Source organism: Rana temporaria, chromosome 1 (genome assembly GCF_905171775.1).
Source record: "Rana temporaria chromosome 1, aRanTem1.1, whole genome shotgun sequence".
NCBI lineage: Eukaryota > Metazoa > Chordata > Amphibia > Anura > Ranidae > Rana > Rana temporaria.
In genome coordinates this window covers 540,013,543-540,039,160 of record NC_053489.1, presented here as the reverse complement: position 1 = coordinate 540,039,160, position 25,618 = coordinate 540,013,543, and the positions used below count along the sequence as shown (strand labels likewise).

Genomic DNA, 25,618 nt, shown 5'->3' with positions numbered 1-25,618 from the left:
TAGGATCACCATCCGTATCGGATAGCAGCGGAAATGTCACCGCTTACATCCGCCGTTCCATAGGGGTGAATGGAGCATCCAATCAGGTCCGCCTGAAAAACTGACAAGCAGACCTGATTGGAAAGCCTGTGTGAAAGGGGCCCAATTCTAGTAATGGCATTTCTTGGAGAACTAGAGAAAAGTACTGTGGACAGCTCCTGTAGTTTCAAGCGACATTAAAGTAGTAGTAAAGACAGAAGGGGCCGGATTTAGGTAGCCCAGCGTAATGATGTGCGGGCGTAACGCATCTCCGATACGTTACGCCGCCGTAAATTAGGGCGCAAGTTCCGTATTCATAAAGAACTTGCGCCCTAAGTTACAGCGGCGTAACGTATGTGGGCCGGTGTAGGCCCGCCTAATTCAAATGGGGATGATGTGGGCGTGTTTAATTTAAATTAATGGTGACCCAGCGTATTTTACGAACGGGAACGACGTCGATACTTACATTGCATACGCCTCATAATAGCAGGAGCAACCTTACGCCGAAAAAGCCTAACGTAAAAAAAAAAAAATAGCGCCGGGCATACGTAAATTTGTGAATCGGCGTATCTAGGTCATTTGCATATTCTACGCCGAAAACGCCGGAAGTGCCACCTAGCGGCCAGCGTAAATATGCACGTTAAGATACGACGGTGTAGGAGACTTACGCCAGTCGGATCTTAGGCTAATGTCGGCATATCTTGCTTTCTGAATACAGAAAGAAGATACGCCGGCGCAGCTTTGAATTTACGCGGCGTATCTATAGATACGCCGGCGTAAATCCTTGTTGAATCCAGCCCAAGGTTTTTTTTTGTTTTTTTTTTAAACTTAGGGCCAGTTCACACCACATGCAGTCCAGTGCATTTTTGTCCTGCACCAAAAAAGGCATTGAAAGTAGGTTATATGGTTTTCAACGGCATTGTTCACAACAGTACTTGCATTTCCAGTGCGCTCCAGTTCCATAAAAAAAAAAAAAAAAAAAAAGTAGTACATGCTGCATTTTTCCTGCACTATTGGAACGCACCAAAAACACACTGCAACACATGTCCTTATTTAAGGTTATGAAAAAAAGAAGGGGGAAAATACACTGGAATGCATCAAAAACATGCATGCAGAAAAGCATCTGGAATGCATCCAGACTGAGTTTCTATGGTGTGAACTGGCCATGAATGCATTATGATAAAAAACCTGTGTACAGCAGCCCCCCTCAAACTTACCTGAGTCCATCTACATTCAGCGATATTGCACGACAAACTCAGCTGTTCGGAACTCCCCTCTTCATTGGCTGAGACAGCAGCGCAGCACCATTGGCTCCCGTTGCTGTCAATTAAAGTCAGTAAGCCAATGAGGAGAGAAAGAGGGCGGGCAGGCCATGTCTGAATGGCGACAGGGAACTGCGGCTCGGGTGCCCCCATAGAAAGCTACTTGCTGTGGGGGCACTCCATATTCCCTAGACCCTTGTACATCACAGGAGCAAGCAAGATAGGGTGGCAACGTTCCTACATATAGTGGGACCACGGAGAACAAATGTAGCCACCCTCTAACAGGAAGTCAGATCACAGCAGCAGAAAAAAAGGAATACAGAGATTTAGGAGGCGGCTGACAATAGAAAGTCATTTTTGAGTTAGGGATACATACTTTAAAATAATTTTCTCATTTTTAATCCTGAGTTTAGGGTCACTAACAACTGACATATGTTGAAATACACAGAGTACGGCGGTGGAAGGTGTACCTGGAGCAGCCTAGATTTTCCCTACACATCCACACTGCAGCCAGCAATGAAAAAGTAAACAATGGCACCACACACTGGTTTGTTCAGTACAGGAAGACACTTTTATCCGTCATACCGAGGAAAGATTGTGAAGAAAAAGCCAATCCAAATATAAAAGCTGGCTTACTACTAAATGTCATTAAATACAAGACCCTAAAGTAGATCTCCAGGTCCTGAGAAGACATTCCATGGTAATGCTGCCAATAGAGACGGTTTCCATATAAATCCTTCTTTGGCTGCTGGCCATGTTGTTGTCACTTTCTGCTCATTTGCATTCATGTCTGTGCTCTGCTCACAGCACTTTATTGGAATAAGACATTGACAGCAATATTTACCTTCGGCACCTTTTATAATCCTGTAACTTGCTGCTTATTTTATAATCTGATTGTGTATAGCCCTAACTGATCTGTAACAATAGAGAATTCTATATATCATTTTAAAGTCTAAAGCAGCCCATACACAAGTATTTTTTTGTTCTTTTTTGGGTTGAAGGAAGAAAATGACCCGATACCCCGCATTCACACATTCAACCCTACTGATGTGCCTTTCTATTGTGAGAAGACATCCCCACCATCCCAAAAAACTGATCAGCGCTGTTGGCTGTAGCCAGCAGTGCCCATTGTGTGTTTACAACAGGCTGGTTATACAGAAGTTGACTTGGTAGACAACCTGTACAGCCTGCCCATATTTGGATTCAAAATTGGCTGATGCCTGCTAAAATGTCCAAACTTCAAATTCATCAATGGCTGGCCCATGTTGAACTGGCTGAATTTCAATCCATGTATGGTTGGCTTAAAGGGGTTGTAAAGGTAAAAAAAAAAATCCCTAAATAGCTTCCTTTAGCTTAGTGCAGTCCTCCTTCACTTACCTCATCCTTCCATTTTGCTTTTAAATGTCCTTATTTTTTCGGAGAAATCCTCACTTCCGGTTCTTCTGTCTAACTACACACAGTAATGTGAGGCTTTCTCCCTGGTGTGGAGAAAGCCTCTTGAGGGGGGGAGGGGGCGAGCAGGCAAGTCAGGACACTCTCTACTTTGCAGATAGAGAAAGTAGCTGTGTGTTAGTAGGCATCCTGACACTCCTGCTCGCCCCCTCCCCCCTCAAGAGGCTTTCTCCACACCAGGGAGAAAGCCTTGCATTACTGTGTGTAGTTACAGACAGAAGAACAGGAAGTGAGGATTTCTCAGAAGAAATAAGGACATTTAAAAGCAAAATGGAAGGTAGAGGTAAGTGAAGGAGGACTGCGCTAAGGTTAAGGAAGCTATTTAGGGATTTTTTTTTTTTTTACCTTTACAACCCCTTTAAGCCTAGTCATACATGTGTTGTAGAACAAGAGAAAACAATTGATTCCTCCATCCACGCTATACAGCATGGATGGAGGAATCTACCCTGCCGGATATAGTATTCAGACAGCTGCAGTGCCCATAGATGCATCCGACGACTGAAGCCAATAACTTTCCACCCAGCTCAGTACATTTTTAAGTTGACCTTTAGGGTGGTGGCGACAGGGCTGCCTGTGTCTCAGCCAATTCCACAAAAATCTGTCAAAATTGGAGCCATGTATAGCTGTACGCTGAGCAGCAGAAAAAAGTACCTTGTAGTGAACCATCCTCCAAGAGGAAGGTGCTTTCCTTTACAATATATATTTTTATGGTCTGTTCACACCCGTGCATTACATGTGCTTCCATCAAAATGCACATTATATACAGTTTAGTGGTAATGCACCTAAAATGCGCTGCACAGATGTGACCTGGCCCTTATAGGTGGGGAATATATAGGGAGCATCAGGACTCGACAAACCCTGGGCACCAGGTCGCAATTGCGACTAGAATTAGCAACCTGGAGCGGCAAAGCTGGGGTACCCTGTCTCTGTGCGCAACCCCCTTGCGATCGCGTTTGGACGGGCCGGCCAGTAATTGAGGCCGCGGCTTTGCGGGCTTCTGCAGTCCTATGGTTCCTTCTGGAATCTGGCGCCCTCTTGTGGTGGCCGTTGGTATGACAAGACAACCAGCAATGCTAATGGAGCTTCCCTGCCTGTTTCCATCTCCTTCCCTTTACTAGTTAGAATAAAAAATATATATATGTTTGGGGGTTCTAACACCCTAGAGAATAAAATGCCGGTCCTTACAATACTTTCTGTCGCACCGTATTTGCGCAGCGGTCTTACAAGTGCACTTTTTGGGAAAAATACACTTTAATAAAATAACACAACAGTAAAAGTTGGGGGTGGTTTGAGCAATCAAACACCTGCCTTTCACTAGCAAAGTCCCGCCCTTTGTCCGGACCTGCCATGCTTCGAGTCCTGTGTGATTGAGGAGCATAGCACGCTGATCAACTGCTGTTTTTTTGGAGTTGGAGGAATTCGGACGGAGAAGAGATTCAGAGCCTGTTGAACTCTACCATCTGGTGAGTACATTTCCTTGAGGGGAGATTGACATGAGACGTCTGAAGGGTGGAGTGTGCACGTTTGATGCCACCTGCAGCAGAGAGCTCACCATTGTTTAAGAACACTTCTTTCACTGGACTCTTGCTTACATTCTTTTATCTCGAGAACATTTTCTTTTATGCTCGGTCATAGAAAAGAGGGGTCACAGTTTTTAGTGACAACTAGCGCTGCCTTAGTAATTAATAAGAATTTATGTATTTATTTGCTTATTTGAATTTACTATATATTTTGAAGTTGCTGACAAATCTTATTGAATGATAAATGGTAACATTTAATCATTATTGCTCTGTTACTAATACCTTTAGCCCATAGCACCGAGATAGTGGAACTAGGCCTATTTGTTTATAACAGTAAAAGTTAGCCCAATTTATTTTATATTGTGAAAGATAATGTTATGCAAAGTAAATTGATACCAAACATGTCACGCTTCAAAATTGCGTCCTCTTTTGGAATGGCAACAAACTTTTACCCTTTAAAATCTCCATATCTCCGACGTTTAAAAAAAATTCTACAGGTTGCATATTTTGAGTTACAGAGGAGGTCTAGGGATAGAATTATTGCTCTACCAATCGCGGCGATACCTCACATAAGTGGTTTGAACACCGCTTTCACATGCGGTCGCTTCTGCACGCGAGCTCGGCGGGACGGGGCGCGTTCCTGGCTCCTAACCTTTTTAGCTGGCTCCTAGATTCCAAGCAAATTTGTCAAGCCCTAGGGGAGCATATTTTGCTGTAAACTGCACTAAAATGTTTAGAAGCTTGAAGAGGATTTAAAATAAATAAATAAATAAATAAATAAAAAGGAAGAAAGACTCAAGTGAATTCAAGTGAGCAACGAAAGAACAAGTTTCAAATGACGAATAATAAACAAACAGTTCAGATCGATCATCATTATACAGTGTACGTGGGGAACTTTTGTTCAGGTCGTTACAAGGGGGAGGAGAGACAGGAGCGGTTGGAAAGTCAGGTGATGGGTGAAGGTCACCCACACAGAATTTTTATTTCGGTCTCTGTTGCAGAGTTTCCTTCACTTTCTGTCTGGTGAAGTTAGTAAGGTTCCATTCACATTAGCGCGTCTCCAAAGTTGCACAATTTGCACCTTAGGATTAGGAGTGCTACTTTTGGTGCAATTTTGAACAGACTTTCTATGGATCAAAGTTTTATCTAAAGTCGCACCAAAGTAGTGCAGGCACATTTTATAAGTCGCACCAATTTGAACGGGTGCCATTATCAAGAATGGGGTGCGATTTGTCACAACTTTGATGCCCAAAGTCGCATTACAAATTGCACAAGTGTGAATGGAGCCTTAAAGTAGTAAAAACCCCACAGGGGATCCAACCATTCCCCACTCAAAAATACGTTTTGGCTATACAACATTTAACTCAGGGGTGGCAAACTCAAATTCATCGGGGGCCACATTAGCAGTATGGTTGCCCTCAAAGGGCCGGTTGTATCTGTAAGACTATGTGTCCACTATTTATTATGATAAATAATTGTCACTGCATTTGTTTATTACTGGTTTTATGGAGTGCAGGGTTCAGGAGTTTGCTGCATACAAAATGCAGGAGTATGCTATGGACCGTGTGCAATATCTGACCTCTGCACCCTCCACTCTCCTTCCATCCTCCCATCCACCCTGGGATGGGATGGGGCAGGATGGGATGGAGTGGAGTGGGGTAGGATGGGATGGGGTCGGTATGCCGTAGGATGGGATGAGATGGGGTGGGGAGAGATGGAGTGGGGTAGGATGGGATGGGGGGGGAGGATGGGATTGCCCCCACCTCACTGTAACATCCACCATGGCCCCCAGTCACTGTAACATCCAGTCATCCACCATTGCCCCCACTCATCACTGTAATGTCCACCATTGCCCCCCATTCGACATCACTGTTCCAGTCCAACATTGCCCCCACTAGTAATCACTGTAATAATAGCCAGTCCAACATTGCCCCCACTAATAGCAAAACTCACTGTACTTGTACTACGCGCTCTTGCAGAATAGCCGGCTAGAAGATCCACGAGCAGATGAGGGAGGGGTGATGACGTCAGCGCGCACCTAGGCAGCCGCCGTCGCCGGGTGTACCAAGATGGCCGACCGCTCCGGAGCTAGGCCGAAGCCGCGGCCTTTCCCAAGGCTGAGGCAGCGGTGCGCTCCGCGGATTACGGATCGGTCACGATCCGTTGCACCACTAGTGGCAACGGACAGCCCGTTGCGTGGGCCACATGGCAAGGTCTGGCGGGCCGGATTCGTCCCGCGGGCCTTGTGTTTGCCACCCCTGATTTAACTACTACAACTAGGTCTTTTCCTGAGAGAAAAAGGCTTATACCAAGTAAAATTCTGGTAGCTCGAATTAAAAAAAATAAAAATAAAGAAAAAATAAAGAAAAAACTTAGTAAAAGTTCAACCTTTTTTTGTTTTGTTTTTTTGTTATATTTTAGATAGAGAAAAGAAGGAGTTGTCAAATCTGCCAGGTCCTCTTTAGTTGTCATAGTGAACACTGAGATCTAGACTGGGACTGAAATTGAGGAGATATTGTGGGGACAACTGTCTAAAAGACTTCTCAGTACCTGATGTATCCGACACAGGAAATTGAGGAAATCTCCCCAGAGGGACACAGACAGCACAAAAAAAAAAAAAAAACGAATTGAGTTTTAACCCTTTATATCTCTCTCTCCAAATCAAATAATCAGTTTTGGCTATAGATGAGAAGTAATATAGAGATACATTAAATTTGTGTCGTTAAACGCCAAGTCCATCTTTCTGACAATGTTTCTGACTATGTTAAATATATTTAGTGTGCAATATAAAACCTGGTCAGAGTCTACAGCAACAAGTCCCATCTGCCACTGCAGCACAGGGACTTGTAGCTCTCAAGGTAACACAATCACAACACTTAAAGCGGAGTTTCAGGCTTTTTATGTTTATTAAAAGTCAGCAGCTACTAAAAGTCAGCAGCTACAAAAAGTGTAGCTGCTGACTCTTATTTAACCACTTGCTTACTGGGCACATAAACCCCCTTCGTTCCCAGGCGAAATCTCAGCGTCCGGCACTGCGTCGCTTTAACTGACAATTGCGCGGTCGTGCGACGTGGCTCCCAAACAAAATTGGCGTCCTTTTTTCCCCACAAATAGAGCTTTCTTTTGGTGATATTTGATCACCTCTGCGGTTTTTATTTTTTGCGCTATAAACAAAAAAAGAGCAACAATTTAAAAAAAATATATTTTTTTTTTACTTGTTGCTATAATAAATATCCCAATTTTTTTTTAAAAAACTATTTTTTTTCTCAGTTAAGGCCGATACGTATTTTTCGACGTATTTTTGTAAAAAAAAAAAAAAAAAATCGCAATAAGCGACTGGTTTGCGCAAAAGTTATAGCGCCTACAAAATGGGGAACAGAATTATGATTTTTTTTATTATTTTTTTTTTTACTAGTAATGGCGGCGATCTGCGATTTTTATTGGGACTGGGATGTTGCGGCGGACGTATCGGACACTTTTGACACAAATTTGGTGCCATTCACATTTATACAGCGATCAGTGCTATAAAAATGCACGAATTACTGTATAAATGTGACTGGCAGTGAAGGGGTTAACACTAGGGGGTGAGGAAGGGGTTAACTGTGTAGCCTGGGTGTGTTATAACTGTGTGGGGGGAGGGGGGTGACTGGGGGAGGGGACCGATGCTGTGTCTCTATGTACAAGAGACACAGATCGGTCTCCTCTCCTCTGACAGCACGTGGAGCTCTGTGTTTACACACAGAGCTCCACGTCCCTGCTGTCACCTGCCGTGTCACCGACGATCGCGTGTACCCGGCGGACATCGCGGCCGCCAGGTACACGCATCGGGTCTTCGGCGATGCGCCGGGACAGTTTTTACCCGCCGCGCGCCACCCAGTGGCGCGCGCGGGTAATGCACATACAAGGCCGTGTTTAAACGGCCACTTGGCACTTGAGAGCCGCGCTGCGGACGTATTTCGTCTATAGCGCGGATCTCAAGTGGTTAACAGACACTTACCTGGTCCACGGTCCAGCAATGCGGCCGCCTAGAGTGCCGCTCCTCTCTCTCTCTCTCTCCCTTCCCTCCCCCCCCCCTCCTCCTCCTCCTCCTCCTCCTCTCTGCCGGCACTGTCATAGCCACTGTGAGCACCCGGCCCAGACAGCTTTCGGCATCACGGCCGGGCACGCACTGCGCTCTCGGAGTGGACAGGTGACCTTCTGGGACCTGTAACGTGTCCCAGAAAAGTGCCTAGAGGGAGGGGCCAACTAGGTGGAGAGGAGTCGCCCAAGCAGCCCGTAGGAGGAAGAAGGAAGTAGGAGTGGGACTTCCACGCCAAACAAAGCCCCCACTCCCCCTCCAAAGAAATTACATGCCAAATGTGGCGAGAAATGCTTAAAGTAGAAGTTCCACGTTTGGGTGGAACTCCGCTTTAATGTACATCGATGCTGGCCTTCAGCTAAGGAGCTATCGGAAGTATAAAAGTACGGACATCAGCCAGAAGAGGAGTCAGCACAATTCAGAGCACTGCACATATAATCCTCTGATTGCAATACTTTTCAGGCTCCAATGCAAAAAAATAATAAACTGCACATCTATTCAATATGGGTGTGTATGTTATTCTTTCAAAAGATAGAATTAGCCTTTTAATCTCTACCTGGAATTCAACAAACTCATAATTGTAATCTTAGACCCCATGCACACGGGACGCACACGGGACGCCGGTGCAAACTCTGATGAACACATGTTTTTAAAGGCTAAAACAGGCGTTTAAAAACACCTGTTTTGCCGCTAATTTTGCCGCATTTTACTGCGTTTGCGCTTATAAGCGTTTAGTTAAAAATCATCATTAGACCCTCCCTAAGCTCAAAAAACAGTATTATTTAACCTTTTTGACCAGAGTGAGTAGCAGCAGTGTACTTGTATTTAGCATGTCACTTGCCACATCACCTGCCACAAGTTGTGGATTATCCACTTGCCAAATCAACTGGCCACGTCACCTGCCACAAGTTGTGGATTGTCCACTTGCCACGTCACCTGGCCACAAGTTGCGATTTGTCCACTGGCCACAAGTTGTTGATTGTCCACTTGCCACATGACCTGGCCACGTCACCTGCCATGTCACCTGCCACAAGTTGTGGATTCTCCACTGGCCACGTCACCTGCTACAAGTTGTGGATTGTCCACTTGCCACGTCACCTGGCCATGTCACCTGCCACAAGTTCTGGATTTTCCACTGGCCACGTCCCCTGCCACAAGTTGTGGATTACCACAATGCAAGCAATTACAGTTTTTTTAATGGTTTTTCATAATTTCCTATCATTTTTGAGATTTCTAATGTAAAAAAAATAGGTCACCTTTAAAAACGCCTAAAAAACGAAATCGCGGCAAAACGCCGGTACCGCTTTTTGCGTCTGAAACGTGGAAAACTTTTGCGTCTGAACCCATTTTTTTGTTTCTGGAAAAACTAGGTTAAACGCAACTGCCTAAAAACGGCAATAAACGAGACTGTGTGCATGGACACGCAGGATAACATTGAATGTTTTCAGGGGCAGTTGAAAAAGCTGTCCAACTGCCCCTGAACACGCGTTTACCAGCATTTACCAGCGTCTCGTGTGCATGGGGGCCTTACTTTCAGACAAGAAAATGAAACGTATAACAATATGTAACCACAAGAAATTTCATACCTGTAAACATTGCATGGAAGTAGGGACTGCATGCAGCCAAAACCACTTTGTGAGCAGCTATCTCCACATCTTCGGCCACTATTGTCACATCGCACAGCAAATTCTGACTGTGAAGAAAAGCAAAAGGTAAAAAATGGATGTATAGCAAATGGATATTATATACAGTATCTCACAAAAGTGAGTACACCCCTCAAATTTTTATAAATATTTTATTATATCTTTTCATGTGACAACACTGAAGAAATTACACTTTTCTACAATGTAAAGTAGTGAGCGTACAGCTTGTATAACAGTGTACATTTGCTCTCCCCTCAAAATAACTCAACAACCGCTAGCAACAAAAGTGTAATTTCTTCAGTGTTGTCACATGAAAAGATAGAAGGGCCAAGAGCACCGATGAGGGATCTGAGAAGAGGAGGATCAGGGCTGCTCTGTGCAAAACCACTGCAGGCAAGTAGTAGGTTTTTATGTACAGTGCCTTGCGAAAGTATTTGGCCCCCTTGAACTTTGCGACCTTTTGCCACATTTCAGGCTTCAAACAAAGATATAAAACTGTAATTTTTTTTTGAAGAATCAACAAGTGGGACAATCATGAAGTGGAACGGAATTTATTGGATATTTCAAACTTTTTTTACAAAAAAAAAAAACTGAAAAATTGGGCGTGCAAAATTATTCAGCCCCCTTAAGTTAATACTTTGTAGCGCCACCTTTTTCTGCGATTACAGCTGTAAGTCGCTTGGGGTATGTCTCTAACAGTTTTGCACATCGAGAGACTGAAATTTTTGCCCATTCCTTCTTGCAAAACCGCTCGAGCTCAGTGAGGTTGGATGGAGAGCGTTTGTGAACAGCAGTTTTCAGTTCTTTCCACAGATTCTCGATTGGATTCAGGTCTGGACTTTGACTTGGCCATTCTAACACCTGGATATGTTTATTTGTGAACCATTCCATTGTAGATTTTGCTTTATGTTTTGGATCATTGTCTTGTTGGAAGACAAATCTCCGTCCCAGTCTCAGGTCTTTTGCAGACTCCATCAGGTTTTCTTCCAGAATGGTCCTGTATTTGGCTCCATCCATCTTCCCATCAATTTTAACCATCTTCCCTGTCCCTGCTGAAGAAAAGCAGGCCCACACCATGATGCTGCCACCACCATGTTTCACAGTGGGGATGGTGTGTTCAGGGTGATGAGCTGTGTTGCTTTTACGCCAAATATAACATTTTGCATTGTTGCCAAAAAGTTTGATTTTGGTTTCATCTGACCAGAGCACCTTCTTCCACATGTTTGGTGTGTCTCCCAGGTGGCTTGTGGCAAACTTTAAATTACACTTTTTATGGATATCTATAAGAAATGTCTTTCTTCTTGCTACTCTTCCATAAAGGCCAGATTTGTGCAGTATACGAGTATATGATTGTTGTCCTATGGACAGAGTCTCCCACCTCAGCTGTAGATCTCTGCAGTTCATCCAGAGTGATCATGGGCCTCTTGGCTGCATCTCTGATCAGTCTTCTCCTTGTATGAGCTGAAAGTTTAGAGGGACGGCCAGGTCTTCGTAGATTTGCCGTGGTCTGATACTCCTTCCATTTCAATATTATCGCTTGCACAGTGCTCCTTGGGATGTTTAAAGCTTGGGAAATCTTTTTGTATCCAAATCCGGCTTTAAACTTCTCCACAACAGTATCTCGGACCTACCTGGTGTGTTCCTTGTTCTTCATGATGCTCTCTGCGCTTTAAACGGACCTCTGAGACTATCACAGTGCAGGTGCATTTATACAGAGACTTGATTACACACAGGTGGATTCTATTTATCATCATTAGTCATTTAGGTCAACATTGGATCATTCAGAGATCCTCACTGAACTTCTGGAGAGAGTTTGCTGCACTGAAAGTAAAGGGGCTGAATAACTTTGCACGCCCAATTTTTCAGTTTTTCATTTGTTAAAAAAGTTTGAAATGTCCAATAAATTTCGTTCCACTTCATGATTGTGTCCCACTTGTTGTTGATTCTTCAAAAAAAAAATACAGGTTTTATATCTTTATGTTTGAAGCCTGAAATGTGGCAAAAGGTCGCAAAGTTCAAGGGGGCCGAATACTTTCGCAAGGCACTGTATGTGGAACAGCAAACAAGCAGTGTTTTTACATTTCTTATATGAATACAAAACATGTGATTGTAGGAACTAGGATTTGGTACCTCAAAAGTCCTGTAGTTTTTCTTGGTTAGAGAATCTTTATGCAGCGGGTAGTGTGAAGCTGGCCATACATTGTTCAAGTTGCACCCAGTTTCTAATAAACCAGTTGCCATTTGCTTAGTGAGCATCACTGTCTGCTACCTCTCAACTGGACATTCTTCAATTTAAAAAAAAAAAAAATTGAAGCAGCCAGTTGCAAGATTTTTGGCCAGAACACCAGCAGCATCTAATCCGATTCAGCAGCACTTAGGCATTTTTATAGACAGTGGGGTCAACTGTCAAAATACAATGGGCAGAGCACCTGTACTGTATAGAACGGAGCCTGAAAGACAGCCTAAGACATGCAAGCAGATTTAGATGGACTTGACCAACAAAATTAAACAGAACTAAACCCACCAATTTACAGTTTAAAAAAAAAAGCAGTGCATATGATGATATAGAAAGTTACATAAATGTGATGAGCACTTGGAATCACTTTGAAATGAAGCCACCATAAAAAAAAAAACTCAGCATAGCAGCGTTGTCTCCCCTAAAGCCTAGTATAAACTACAGGTTTTCTTTTAGGGTCTGGGCTGCTGTACTAACCATGCGAGTTTAGTACAGCAATCTCCCCCTCAGAGGGGTTGTGTTCTGACAGGGGGATGGCCCCATCGCCAGAACACTCCGATCAGCGCGCTCTGCCATTGGTTGAGAGCACTGCCCGGGAGCCAGTCAACTGCTGGTTTTCCGGCATGCACATCCGTCAGACCACCATACACAAGGGTTGAATGTCTCCCATTACGGGGCTTAAAGCTGGTCATAGATAGATTGAAATGTAGCCACTTCACCAGGGACCGGCATAATTTCCATCCATCTATGGCAGTTCCCTTTCTTTGGAAACATGTAAAATCTGTTTATACGATGCCACACATGGGGATACCAGAAAGTGTAAATCTCCCATTAGGTGCAATATTATCCCAAGTACTAACAATGAATAATCTGCTGAGAGCAAAGCCAGACCATGGTCTAGTAACGGACAGAAAGTCAATAAAAGCAAGTTGAACATACAAGGTAAACCAGACAGAACCAGATTCAACAAGGCACGGTCAATTAAACAAATTCACATGCAATACTGAAACTCTACCAAAAACGAAAAACCAGCCAAGTACAGCAGTGAGGTTAACAAGTAACTACTCTGCTGAATCTGCCTTTAGGTTGCTGCTATGTATACTTGGTTTATATTAAAAAGGAAACCATAAAGGTTTTGAGTAGGATTGCACGATTACCGGTGCCAATACTAAGCATTTGCACAAGCATCAGTACTCATGCAAATACTCCGATACCTCAACTGATACCTTCAGGCTTGGTTCTTTCAGCTGTCAGCAGGATTCCCCCCCATGACAGCTGAAATGCAAGAAGAAAAAAAAAAAGCCGGAAATATAAGCCGATGACTGACTTATTCAGCTGTCAGTGGGGTTACCCTGTCAACAGCTGAAGTGTAAACAATGTCCTGACAATTGGAGCAGTCAAAAAAAAAAAAAAAAAAAAAAGCAGCTGAGCAATGTTTATCAACAACATTGCTCAACAGCTGAAACAGGAAGATAAACACAAACATTGTTGTATCTTTTTATCTTTCTGTTTATTCATCCACAGATCAAAGAGATTAACTTTGATCTGCAGATGAAGTCAGTTTAAAGCAACCTGTCCAATTAAAAAAAATGTTGTTTTTTTCCCCATTAAATGTTCCTGTTTGACCCCTTATTAACCCTTAGGGTCCTTTCACACTAGCGGACCGTTCGTCCGCTCATTACAAGTCCGTTAACGGACTTGTAATGAATCCCTATGGGGACGCGTCCGTTAGCGGATGAAGCATCCGCTAGCGTCCGCGTCAGTCGGGATCCGCTTTTCCGAACGGAAGAAACCCTATTTTTCTTCCGTTCGGCGGAGCGGAACTGATGCAGACGGACAGACGGTCCGTCTGCATCAGGTTCCCCATAGGGGACAGCGGAGCAGAGACAGGGCGGTCCCTGCACTGTGTGCGGGGACCGCCCTATCCGCCGACAGCTGAGTGGGGATCCCCGCTGAGCCGACGGAGACACACGGAGCGGACCCGGAAACGGTCCGCTCCGTGTGAAAGAGCCCTTAATTTACACTTATCCGCCTTAATTAACCCTTCTCCATTTAATTACTTTCCCATTTTTATTTTGTTCACTATTATTTTATAAACAAAACTATTATTAATGTAATATTTTTACACCTTTTACAAGTTTCACATTGAAAAAACGCAAAATTAAAAGAAAAGAAAATGTATTAAAGTTAACAGATGAAATGTAAACAAAACAGTTTAAGTAGGTATGGGTAAATAAATGGTAGGGTTGTCCCGGTACCGATACTAGTATCGGTATCCATACCGAGCATTTGTGCGAGTACTTGTACTCGCACAAATGCGACCGATGCCAGATCCGATACCTGGAGAGGGCGGAGCGGAGTTCGGTCTGGCGGTAGTGGATCAGAGCAGAGTGGGTAAGCTGGCCAGGGCAGTGGAGCAGGGCGCCGCCGCATATTCTGGTGACCGGAGCCATCACATTCAGTACAGGAAGTGACGTTCCGTGTCTCCGTCGGAAGGGTAAACATCATGGTGGCCATCTTGGTACACCCTGCACTCAGCTGCAGTAAGCCAGCAGCGGACATCTTGTTACACCCAGCCCATATAGTTTGGGCTGGGTGCAACAAGATGTCCGCCGCTGGCTTACTGCAGCCAATTGCAAGGTGTACCAATATGGACATCGCAGCACATACTTACTAGAAGTTAAATGACATGAATGATGAGAGGAAAGGAAGGAATTTGCAATGCTATATGCCAAATAGCATTGCAAAATCCTTCTTCTCCTCATTCATGTCATTTATTATGCAATTGCCAATCAGTGCCCATAAGTGACATCAGTTCCATCTATTAGTGCCGCCTTTCAGTGCCCCCTGACAGTGCCAGTCAAATTGTCGGTATCGGCGAGTACTTGAAAAAAGTATTGGTACTTGTAGTCGGTCTTCAAAAAATGGTATCGGGACAACCCTGGTAAATGGCATCAATGAGTACTATAAAAAATAAAAAGGATCGGTACTTGTAAAAAAAAAAAAAATGGTATCGGTGCATCCCTAGTTTAGAGCCCATAGTATTTTATTATAAAATACACTTTGTAAGCTTTTAAACAGACCTTTAAAGTGGTTGTAAACCCTTTACAACCACTTTTTACTACAGGTAAGCCTATAATAAAAGGCTTACCTGTAGCTACCATGGATATCTCCTAAACCTGCACTATTTAGGAGATATCCTCTGTATCAGCATGTGCCAACATCATCTGAACATGTGCACTGAAGCAACAGCCTTGTTCGTGCGGCTGCAACGCGAATGCGAGGGAGTGACGTCATTGCGGCTCCGGCCAATCACAGCGCCGGAGCCTGCGATACCCAGAAGCAACTTCAGGAGTCCTTTCGATGGGTAGAACAGTGTGTCGGGACTGCTGCGGGGACTTCAGTCTAAGGTGAGCATTTCATAATGAGCTAGTATGCTATGCATACTAGCTCATTATGCCTTTGTCTTGCAGGCTGTTTTTTGTGGATTTACTAACTCTTTAATAGGCTAAACATGCATTGAAGTGATGTGCAATAAAATCGATCTAAAGCCTAAACTTTTTTTAAATGTATGCATTGGTTTCTGCTCAATATTTATTTTGGACCTGGGAAGGTCCATTAGGTACATAAACATATAGAACACAAAACACCCGACACTAGGAATAATAGGTACAAATGCTCATGAAAAAGATCTTTCAGTTGGCAAGTTGGTTGTGGTAAAAATGGGCAGATGGGTCTCAGTTTTACTGCCCGCACCGGCTGCCCACCTGAACTGTAATATAACAGCCAAATGGGGCCAGGTAGAGGAGTGGCAGGAGAGCACAGAGATGTCTCCTAGGCAATGCTCTCTCACCAGAACCAAGCCTCCCCACTGTACAGATCAGCCCCTCGAGCTCTCTCCCTCCAGTTCTAGCAGCTTTCCACATGGAGAGAGATAGATATACATTTATTTATTCAGGATCAACCGATTATCGGTACGGCCGATTATTGCGGTCCGATATCAGCATTTTCAGAATCTGTTATCGGTCAAACACTAGACCGATATTACAGAGATTGGTCTCCGCGGGCCACGGCCATCTTTTTTGGGCCCATAAGCCTGCAGACCCAATGTGCAGGGGCGTGTGGGACATGCACACAACGTCATTACGCCTCCGCGCACTGGGCCTATAGTTCTGAGTATCACAGGCCTCCCTCGCCTCAACACTCGGACAGACACGCCAGCCGCTCACCCAGAGTGAGGTGCCAGGCCACACCAAGAGGCCTGCCGGCCAGCGAGCCCAACCACACCAAGAGGCCTGCCGGCCAGCGAGCCCAACCACACCAAGAGGCCTGCCGGCCAGCGAGCCCAACCACACCAAGAGGCCGGCCGGCCAGCGAGCCCAACCACACCAAGAGGTTGGCCGGCCAGCGAGCCCAACCACACCAAGAGGTTGGCCGGCCAGCGAGCCCAACCACACCAAGAGGTTGGCCGGCCAGCGAGCCCAACCACACCAAGAGGCCGGCCGGCCAGCGAGCCCAACCACACCAAGAGGCCAGCCGGCCAGCGAGCCCAACCACACCAAGAGGCCAGCCAGCCAGCGAGCCCAACCACACCAAGAGGCCAGCCAGCCAGCGAGCCCAACCACACAAAGGCCTGCCAGCCAGCGAGCCCAACCACACAAAGAGGCCTGCCAGCCAGCGAGCCCAACCACACAAAGAGGCCTGCCAGCCAGCGAGCCCAACCACACAAAGAGGCCTGCCAGCCAGTGAGCCCAACCACACAGAGGCCTGGCAGCCAGCGAGCCCAACCACACAAAGAGGCCTGCCAGCCAGCGAGCCCAACCACACCAGGGTGCCAGCCAGCATGCCCAACCACAGCAGGGTGCCAGCCAGCATGCCAACCACAGCAGGGTGCCAGCCTGCATGCCAACCACAGCAGGGTGCCAGCCAGCATGCCAACCACAGCAGGGTGCCAGCCAGCATGCCAACCACAGCAGGGTGCCAGCCAGCATGCCAACCACAGCAGGGTGCCAGCCAGCATGCCAACCACAGCAGGGTGCCAGCCAGCATGCCAACCACAGCAGGTGCCTGCCATTTGTAACCTTGCTCTTTTAGTTCCAAATTTCAATGCAGATAAATGCACAGAGAAAAAAAAGGGTGGTCTAGGACTATTTCTCTTCCCAACCATCTCTAGGAAAAGCAGCAGTGTGCAACACATGCACAAACAATGTGAGCATAGGGATCAACAACTGCAAAAACCAAAAATATGGCAAATCTTTGCGCCCATCTAAGAGTTCATCATGTTGAAATATATAATGAAGCACAGAGAAAAACAGAATCACAAAGTAAAATAACACAATCCCACCAAACAAAAATATATGTTTCAGAAAAAAGCCAAGTGGCTAAATTTGGATGGGATATCCCAACAGCTGGACAAAGAAGATGGTTACAGATAAGCAGCCATTTACAATGGTGTCCGACTCTGGATTTCAGCAGTTGATGTCCATAGCCGAGCCAAGGTACCCACTGAAGAGTGAAAAGTATTATCGAATCAAAATGCTGGGAAAGATTCACCAAAAGGCCCCTTTCACACAGTGTGCAGAGACAGACTAGTCATCTGCCGGCTCAGCAGGGATCAACGTAGCGATTCCCCGCTGAGCAAGCAGATGTCCAAGAACGTATCCTCCCGGGATCCACATGTGTGAAAAGGGGCCAAAAGCTAGTTGAGAAAGTAAAGGCTATGCTGCAACCAGAGCATGCTGGCAACTCACTGCTGGTAAGGACCAACAGAGTCACTAATGAGTCTTGCAATTGAATTGAAAATTTAAAGATCTCACACTGGGGAGTACATTAGAGAAATGATTCTAGGCATGCTTGAAAACTGGGGAACAGACAAAGACAGTGATTTTTGTGCTTCGACAGCGGCGCAAACATGGTGAAAGGAATGAGGCTTGCTGAAGTGTCAGACCTCAGTTGCATGGCACACACCCTGCAACTTGTGGTAAATGATGGTCTGTCAAGCCAGAGAGCTTTGATAGATATAATTGGCATGCTGAACAGGTGCGCAGGCCATTTGCACCATTCATTTCTTGCCAATCAATGACTGAGGTGCATTCAGGCAGACATTGGCCTACCCAAAAACAGCCCAATTTAAGCAGTTCCAACACGTTAGAATTCAACACTTCACATGCTGCAAAGAATGCTGGAACAGAAGCGAGCTCTGAGCATCTATTCAGGCCAACATGGAGGATATAGTTGTCCTACTGCTGATCAGTGGGACATTGTAGCCAAGGCCATCGAGACCCTCCTCCCCCATAGAGAAAGTGACACTAGAGGCGAGTCATTGCGACTCATCTGTCATCCTATGTGTGAGTGTGAGAGTGCTAAAGATGCTTCTTTAAAGAGAATGAAGGACCCAACACACATGACATGGAAACATTCAGACAGGTCATGAGGTACAGCCTCACCAAATGCTTTGAGAAGCATGAAGAAAATAAAAATGTTGTGCCGGCACGTCTTTTGGATCCTTGATACAAAAATCATGCTTTCTCTTCTGATGATGTACAGGTGAAACTCCAAAAATTTGAATATCGTGCAAAAGTTCATTTATTTAACTAATGCAACTTATAAAGGTAAATCTAACCACTTTCTGACCGCGCCATAGCAAAAATACTGCTACAGCGCGGTCAAGTTGTTCTGGGAGGACGTCCCTGGGACGTCCTCCCAGAATCCTCCCCTGGGGCGCGCTCCTGGAATCATCTGGAAGACCCGGCGCATCACGGATCGCGGTAAATTGCATCCGATAGCGGCCGTTCACCACGTGATCGCGCCGTCAAATGACGGAGCAATCACTTGTAAACAAACCAGCGTCATTTGATGATGCTAGTTCCTCCCTCTCCTCTCTGTACCGATCGGTACAGTGTGAGAGGAGAGGGGGGAGAGCGGAGGCAGCAGCAGCACTGAGGGCTGGATCTGTGACAACTGCAGTCACAGATCCAGCCATCCATCCAGCTCAGCTATCCCTGCGCAATACCCAAATACGCTGCAATACCCAAATACTCTGCAATACCCATTTTTTTAAAGCGCCCCTGTCCCTGTGTGCTCGCATGCAGAAGCGAACGCATACGTAAGTCACGCCCACATATGAAAACGTGTGTTCAAGCTACACATGTGAGGTATCTCTGCGAACGTTAGAGCGAGAGCAATCATTTTGGCTCTAGACCTTCTCTGTAACTAAAAACATGTAACCAATAAAAGTAATTAAAGCGTCGCCTATGGGGATTTTTAAGTAGCAAAGTTTGGCGCCATTCCATGAGTGTGCGCAATTTTGAAGTGTGACATGTTGGGTATCTATTTACTCGGCGTAACTTCATCTTTCACATTATGAAAAAAAATTGGGCTAACTTTACATTTTTTTTTTTTTAAGCACAACAGTTTTTTTTTTTAAAAACACACGTTCAAAAAATGTCTGCGAAAATACCATGCGAGATAAAAAGTTGTAACGGCCGCCATTGTATTCTCTAGGGTCTTTGCTAAAAAAGCATATATAATGTTTTGGGGTTCTATGTAATTTTCTAGCAAATAAATGATGATTTTTACATGTAGGAGAGAAATGTCAGAATTGGCCTGGGTGCTTTAGAACGCCTGATGGTGCTCCCTGCATGTTGGGCCTCTCTATGTGGCCACGCTGTGTAAAAGTCTCACACATGTGGTATCGCCATACTCGGGAGGAATAGCAGAATGTGTGTTGGGGTGTAATTTGTGGTATGCATATGCTGTGTGTTAGAAATAACCTGCTAATATGACAGAAACTAGATTGATTTTTTTACAGAATTTTCAGTCGTTTTTCTTTTATAGCGCAAAAAATAAAAAACCCAGAGGTGATCAAATACCACCAAAAGAAAGCTCTATTTGTGTGGAAAAAAAAGGACAAAAATTTCAAATGGGTACAATGTTGTATGACTGAGTAATTGTCATTCAAATTGTGAGAGCACCGAAAGCTGAAAATTGGTCTGGTCAGGAAGGGGGTTTAAGTGCCCAGTGGTCAAGAGGCTAATATATGAGATAGTTCAAGCCGTGATTTGTCATAATTGTGATTATGGCTTACAGCTCATGAAAACCCCAAATCCACAATATCAGAAAATGTGAATATTACATGCAATCAATAAAACAAGGATTGTACATAGAACAATATCGGACCTCTGAAAAGTATAAGCATGCAAATGTACTCAGTACTTGGTTTGGTCCCCTTTTGCAGCAATTACTTCCTCAATGCGGCGTGGCATGGACGTGATCAGCCTGTGGCACTGCTGAGGTGTTATGGAAGACCAGGATGCTTCAAAAGCGGCCTCCATCTCTTCTGCATTGTTCGGTCTGTCTCTCATCTTTCTCTTGACAATGCCCCATAGATTCTCTATGGGGTTCAGGTCAGGCGAGTTTGCTGGCCAATCAAGCACAGTACTGCTTTTGGCAGTGTGGGCAGGTGCCAAGTCCTGCTGGAAAATGAAATAAGCATCTCCATAGAGCTCGTCTGCAGAAGGAAGCATGAAGTGCTCCAAAATCTCCTGGTAGATGACAGCGTTGACCCTGGACTTAATGAAGCACAGTGGACCATCACCAGCAGATGACATGGCTCCCCAAATCAACACAGACTGTGGAAACTTCACACTGGACTTCAAGCATCTTACAGTGTGTGCCTCTCCATTCTTCCTCCATACTCTGGCTCCTTGGTTTCCAATGAGATGCAAAATTTACTCTCGTCAGAAAAGAGGACTTTGGACCACTGAGCAACAGACCAGGTGTGTTTTTCTTTAGCCCAGGTAAGACACTTCTGACGTTGTTTGTAGTTCAGGAATGTCTTGACAAGAGGAATACGACAACTGAAGCCCATGTCCAGGATCCGTCTGTGTGTGGTGGCTCTTGATGCACTGACTCCAGCCTCAGTCCACTCCTTGTGAAAGTCCAACACTTTTGAATGGCTTTTTCCTGACAATCCTCTCCAGGCTGCGGTCATCCCTGCTGCTTGTGCACCTTTTTCTTCCACACTTTTCCCTTCCACATACCTTTCTATTAATGTGCTCTGATACAGCACTTTGGGAACATCCAACTTCTTTTTCAATTACCTTTTGAGGCTTTCCCTCCTTATGGAGGGTGTCAATGATGGTTTTCTGCACTGTCAGGTCAGCAGTCTTTCCCATGATTGGGATTCCTACTGAACCAGACTGAGACCATTAAGGGCTCTTTCACACGTGGCGGGTCAGTGATGATCCGCCCCGTGAACCGTCGTCCGATGATCCCCGCTGAGCCGTCGGATGACAGGTGCAGGGACCGCCCTGTCTTTTCTCTGCTCTCCCCTATGGGGGGGGGGGATCCGATGAACACGGACCGTCTGTCCGCGTTCATCCGATTCGCAGACGGATGGAAAAATAGGGTTTTCCTCTGTCTGCAGAATCGGAGGATTGCGGAACCGGGTGAGATCGAGTGTCAGCGGATGTTCATCCGCTGACACCCGCAATCTCATAGGGACCAATGTATGTCCCTTTTTCATCCGTACACGGATGGATGAAAATGCGGACATATGGTCCGCCCCTGTGAAAGAGCCCTTAAAGGCTCAGGAACCCTTTGTAGGTGTTATGGCTTAATTGGCCGATTAGAGGGGGACACTTTGAGCCTAGAATATTGCACCTTTTCACAATATTCTAATTTTCTGAGATTGTGGATTTGGAGTTTTCATGAGCTGGAAGCCATAATCATCACAATTATGACAAATCACGGCTTGAACTATCTTGCTTTAAATTAGGGTTGTCCCGATACCGATACTAGTATCGGTATCGGTGCCGATTCCGAGTATTTGCGGGAGTACTCGTACTCCCGCAAATACCCCCGATACCCAAATAGAATACTTCCCCCCCCCCCCTCCCCCTCCGCCGTCGCCGTGACGCCGCATCCCGCCGCCATTCGCCGCATCCCCGCTGCCGCCGACTGTGTCATACTCCGGGAACATTACAGCTTTGAATAGCTGTAATGATTGGCGCCGCGCATAGACACTCCCCCTCGCTCGGGTGAACTGTCCAATCCCGAGCGAGGGGGAGTGTCTATACGCAGCGCCAATCATTACAGCGATTCAAAGTTGTAATGTTCCCGGCGTATGACACAGTCGGCGGCAGCGGGGATGCAGGTAAGTGGGACATGGATACATGGGGGGGAGACGCTGGATACATGGGGGGGGAGACGCTGGATACATGGGGGGGAGACGCTGGATACATGGGGGGGAGACGCTGGATACATGGGGGGGAGACGCTGGATACATGGGGGGGAGACGCTGGATACATGGGGGGGGAGACAATGGCTGCATGGGGGGTGACAATGGCTGCATGGGGGGTGACAATGGCTGCATGGGGGGTGACAATGGCTGCATGGGGGGTGACAATGGCTGCATGGGGGGTGACAATGGCTGCATGGGGGGTGACAATGGCTGCATGGGGGGTGACAATGGCTGCATGGGGGGGTGACAATGGCTGCATGGGGGGGTGACAATGGCTGCATGGGGGGGTGACAATGGCTGCATGGGGGGGTGACAATGGCTGCATGGGGGGGTGACAATGGCTGCATGGGGGGTGACAATGGCTGCATGGGGGGTGACAATGGCTGCATGGGGGGTGACAATGGCTGCATGGGGGGTGACAATGGCTGCATGGGGGGTGACAATGGCTGCATGGGGGGTGACAATGGCTGCATGGGGGGTGACAATGGCTGCATGGGGGGTGACAATGGCTGCATGGGGGGTGACAATGGCTGCATGGGGGGTGACAATGGCTGCATGGGGGGAGATGCTGGATGGGGGGAGACAATGGCTGCATGGGGGGGTGACAATGGCTGCATGGGGGGTGACAATGGCTGCATGGGGGGTGACAATGGCTGCATGGGGGGTGACAATGGCTGCATGGGGGGTGACAATGGCTGCATGGGGGGTGACAATGGCTGCATGGGGGGTGACAATGGCTGCATGGGGGGTGACAATGGCTGCATGGGGGGTGACAATGGCTGCATGGGGGAATACATTGCTGGATGGGGGGTGACAATGGCTGGATGGGGGGTGACAATGGCTGCATGGGGGGAGACGCTGCATGGGGGGTGACAATGGCTGCATGGGGGGTGACAATGGCTGCATGGGGGGTGACAATGGCTGCATGGGGGGTGACAATGGCTGCATGGGGGGTGACAATGGCTGCATGGGGGGTGACAATGGCTGCATGGGGGGTGACAATGGCTGCATGGGGGGTGACAATGGCTGCATGGGGGAATACATTGCTGGATGGGGGGTGACAATGGCTGGATGGGGGGTGACAATGGCTGGATGGGGGGATACATTGCTGCATGGGGGGTGACAATGGCTGCATGGGGGGTGACAATGGCTGCATGGGGGGTGACAATGGCTGCATGGGGGGTGACAATGGCTGCATGGGGGGTGACAATGGCTGCATGGGGGGTGACAATGGCTGCATGGGGGGTGACAATGGCTGCATGGGGGGTGACAATGGCTGCATGGGGGGTGACAATGGCTGCATGGGGGGTGACAATGGCTGCATGGGGGGTGACAATGGCTGCATGGGGGGTGACAATGGCTGCATGGGGGGTGACAATGGCTGCATGGGGGGAGATGCTGGATGGGGGGAGACAATGGCTGCATGGGGGGGTGACAATGGCTGCATGGGGGGGTGACAATGGCTGCATGGGGGGGTGACAATGGCTGCATGGGGGGGTGACAATGGCTGCATGGGGGGGTGACAATGGCTGCATGGGGGGTGACAATGGCTGCATGGGGGGTGACAATGGCTGCATGGGGGGTGACAATGGCTGCATGGGGGGTGACAATGGCTGCATGGGGGGTGACAATGGCTGCATGGGGGGTGACAATGGCTGCATGGGGGGTGACAATGGCTGCATGGGGGAATACATTGCTGGATGGGGGGTGACAATGGCTGGATGGGGGGTGACAATGGCTGGATGGGGGGTGACAATGGCTGGATGGGGGGTGACAATGGCTGGATGGGGGGAGACGCTGGATGGGGGGAGACAATGGCTGCATGGGGGGTGACAATGGCTGCATGGGGGGTGACAATGGCTGCATGGGGGGTGACAATGGCTGCATGGGGGGTGACAATGGCTGCATGGGGGGTGACAATGGCTGCATGGGGGGTGACAATGGCTGCATGGGGGGTGACAATGGCTGCATGGGGGGTGACAATGGCTGCATGGGGGGTGACAATGGCTGCATGGGGGGTGACAATGGCTGCATGGGGGGTGACAATGGCTGCATGGGGGGTGACAATGGCTGCATGGGGGTGACAATGGCTGCATGGGGGGTGACAATGGCTGCATGGGGGGTGACAATGGCTGCATGGGGGAATACATTGCTGGATGGGGGGTGACAATGGCTGGATGGGGGGATACATTGCTGCATGGGGGGGAGACAATGGCTGCATGGGGGGTGACAATGGCTGCATGGGGGGTGACAATGGCTGCATGGGGGGTGACAATGGCTGCATGGGGGGTGACAATGGCTGCATGGGGGGTGACAATGGCTGCATGGGGGGTGACAATGGCTGCATGGGGGGTGACAATGGCTGGATGGGGGGAGACAATGGCTGCATGGGGGGAGACATGGCTGGATGGGGGGAGACATGGCTGGATGGGGGGTGACAATGGCTGCATGGGGGGAGACAATGGCTGCATGGGGGGAGACAATGGCTGCATGGGGGGAGACAATGGCTGCATGGGGGGAGACAATGGCTGCATGGGGGGAGACAATGGCTGCATGGGGGGAGACAATGGCTGCATATGGGGGGGACATGGCTGCATATGGGGGGGACATGGCTGCATATGTGGGGGGACATGGCTGCATTTGGGGACACATTTAAAAAAAAGTATCGGTATTCGGTATCGGCGAGTACTTGAAAAAAAAGTATCGGTACTTGTACTCAGTCCTAAAAAAAGTGGTATCGGGACAACCCTACTTTAAATGTAATGAGTCTATCTCATATGTTAGTTTCACCTTTTAAGTTGCATTAGTGAAATAAATGAACTTTTGCACGATATTACATTTTTTTGAGTTTCACCTGTATTAACCAAGGCAAAACAATGGCTGACAGAAGTTCAACACGAGCTGCTGGAGGATCCTGCAGAAAGGTCAAGTTTGGAAGAGCATATTACTAATCTGGAAGAGCAGGATGCTGCAAAAACAAACGTCAAAAAAGCCAACGAGCAGAAGAGAACCATCGTTGTCGAATTGATGCCATGTTTAGTGTTTTTCCATTGGGGCCTCATGTGGAGGATTCTTCTGAATGTGCATCAATAATCAGCCAGGATGATGAACTTCATCTGTATTTGAAGCAACCAGTAATTGACAAAAGTGGCGATACTCTTCAGTG

General features: G+C 47.0%; 1 protein-coding gene across 4 annotated transcripts in view; it reads right to left on the bottom strand.

Annotated features, from left to right (window-relative positions):
• The window catches only part of KLHL2 (kelch like family member 2), a 208,647-nt gene that overhangs the window by 134,580 nt on the left and 48,449 nt on the right, over positions 1 to 25,618 (bottom strand). For all 4 annotated transcript variants that reach the window (XM_040332792.1, XM_040332800.1, XM_040332814.1 and 1 more), the window contains one exon: positions 9,917 to 10,023. In XM_040332792.1, coding sequence (XP_040188726.1) covers positions 9,917 to 10,023 — 107 coding nt within the window. The remainder of the gene's footprint in view (positions 1 to 9,916; positions 10,024 to 25,618) is intronic.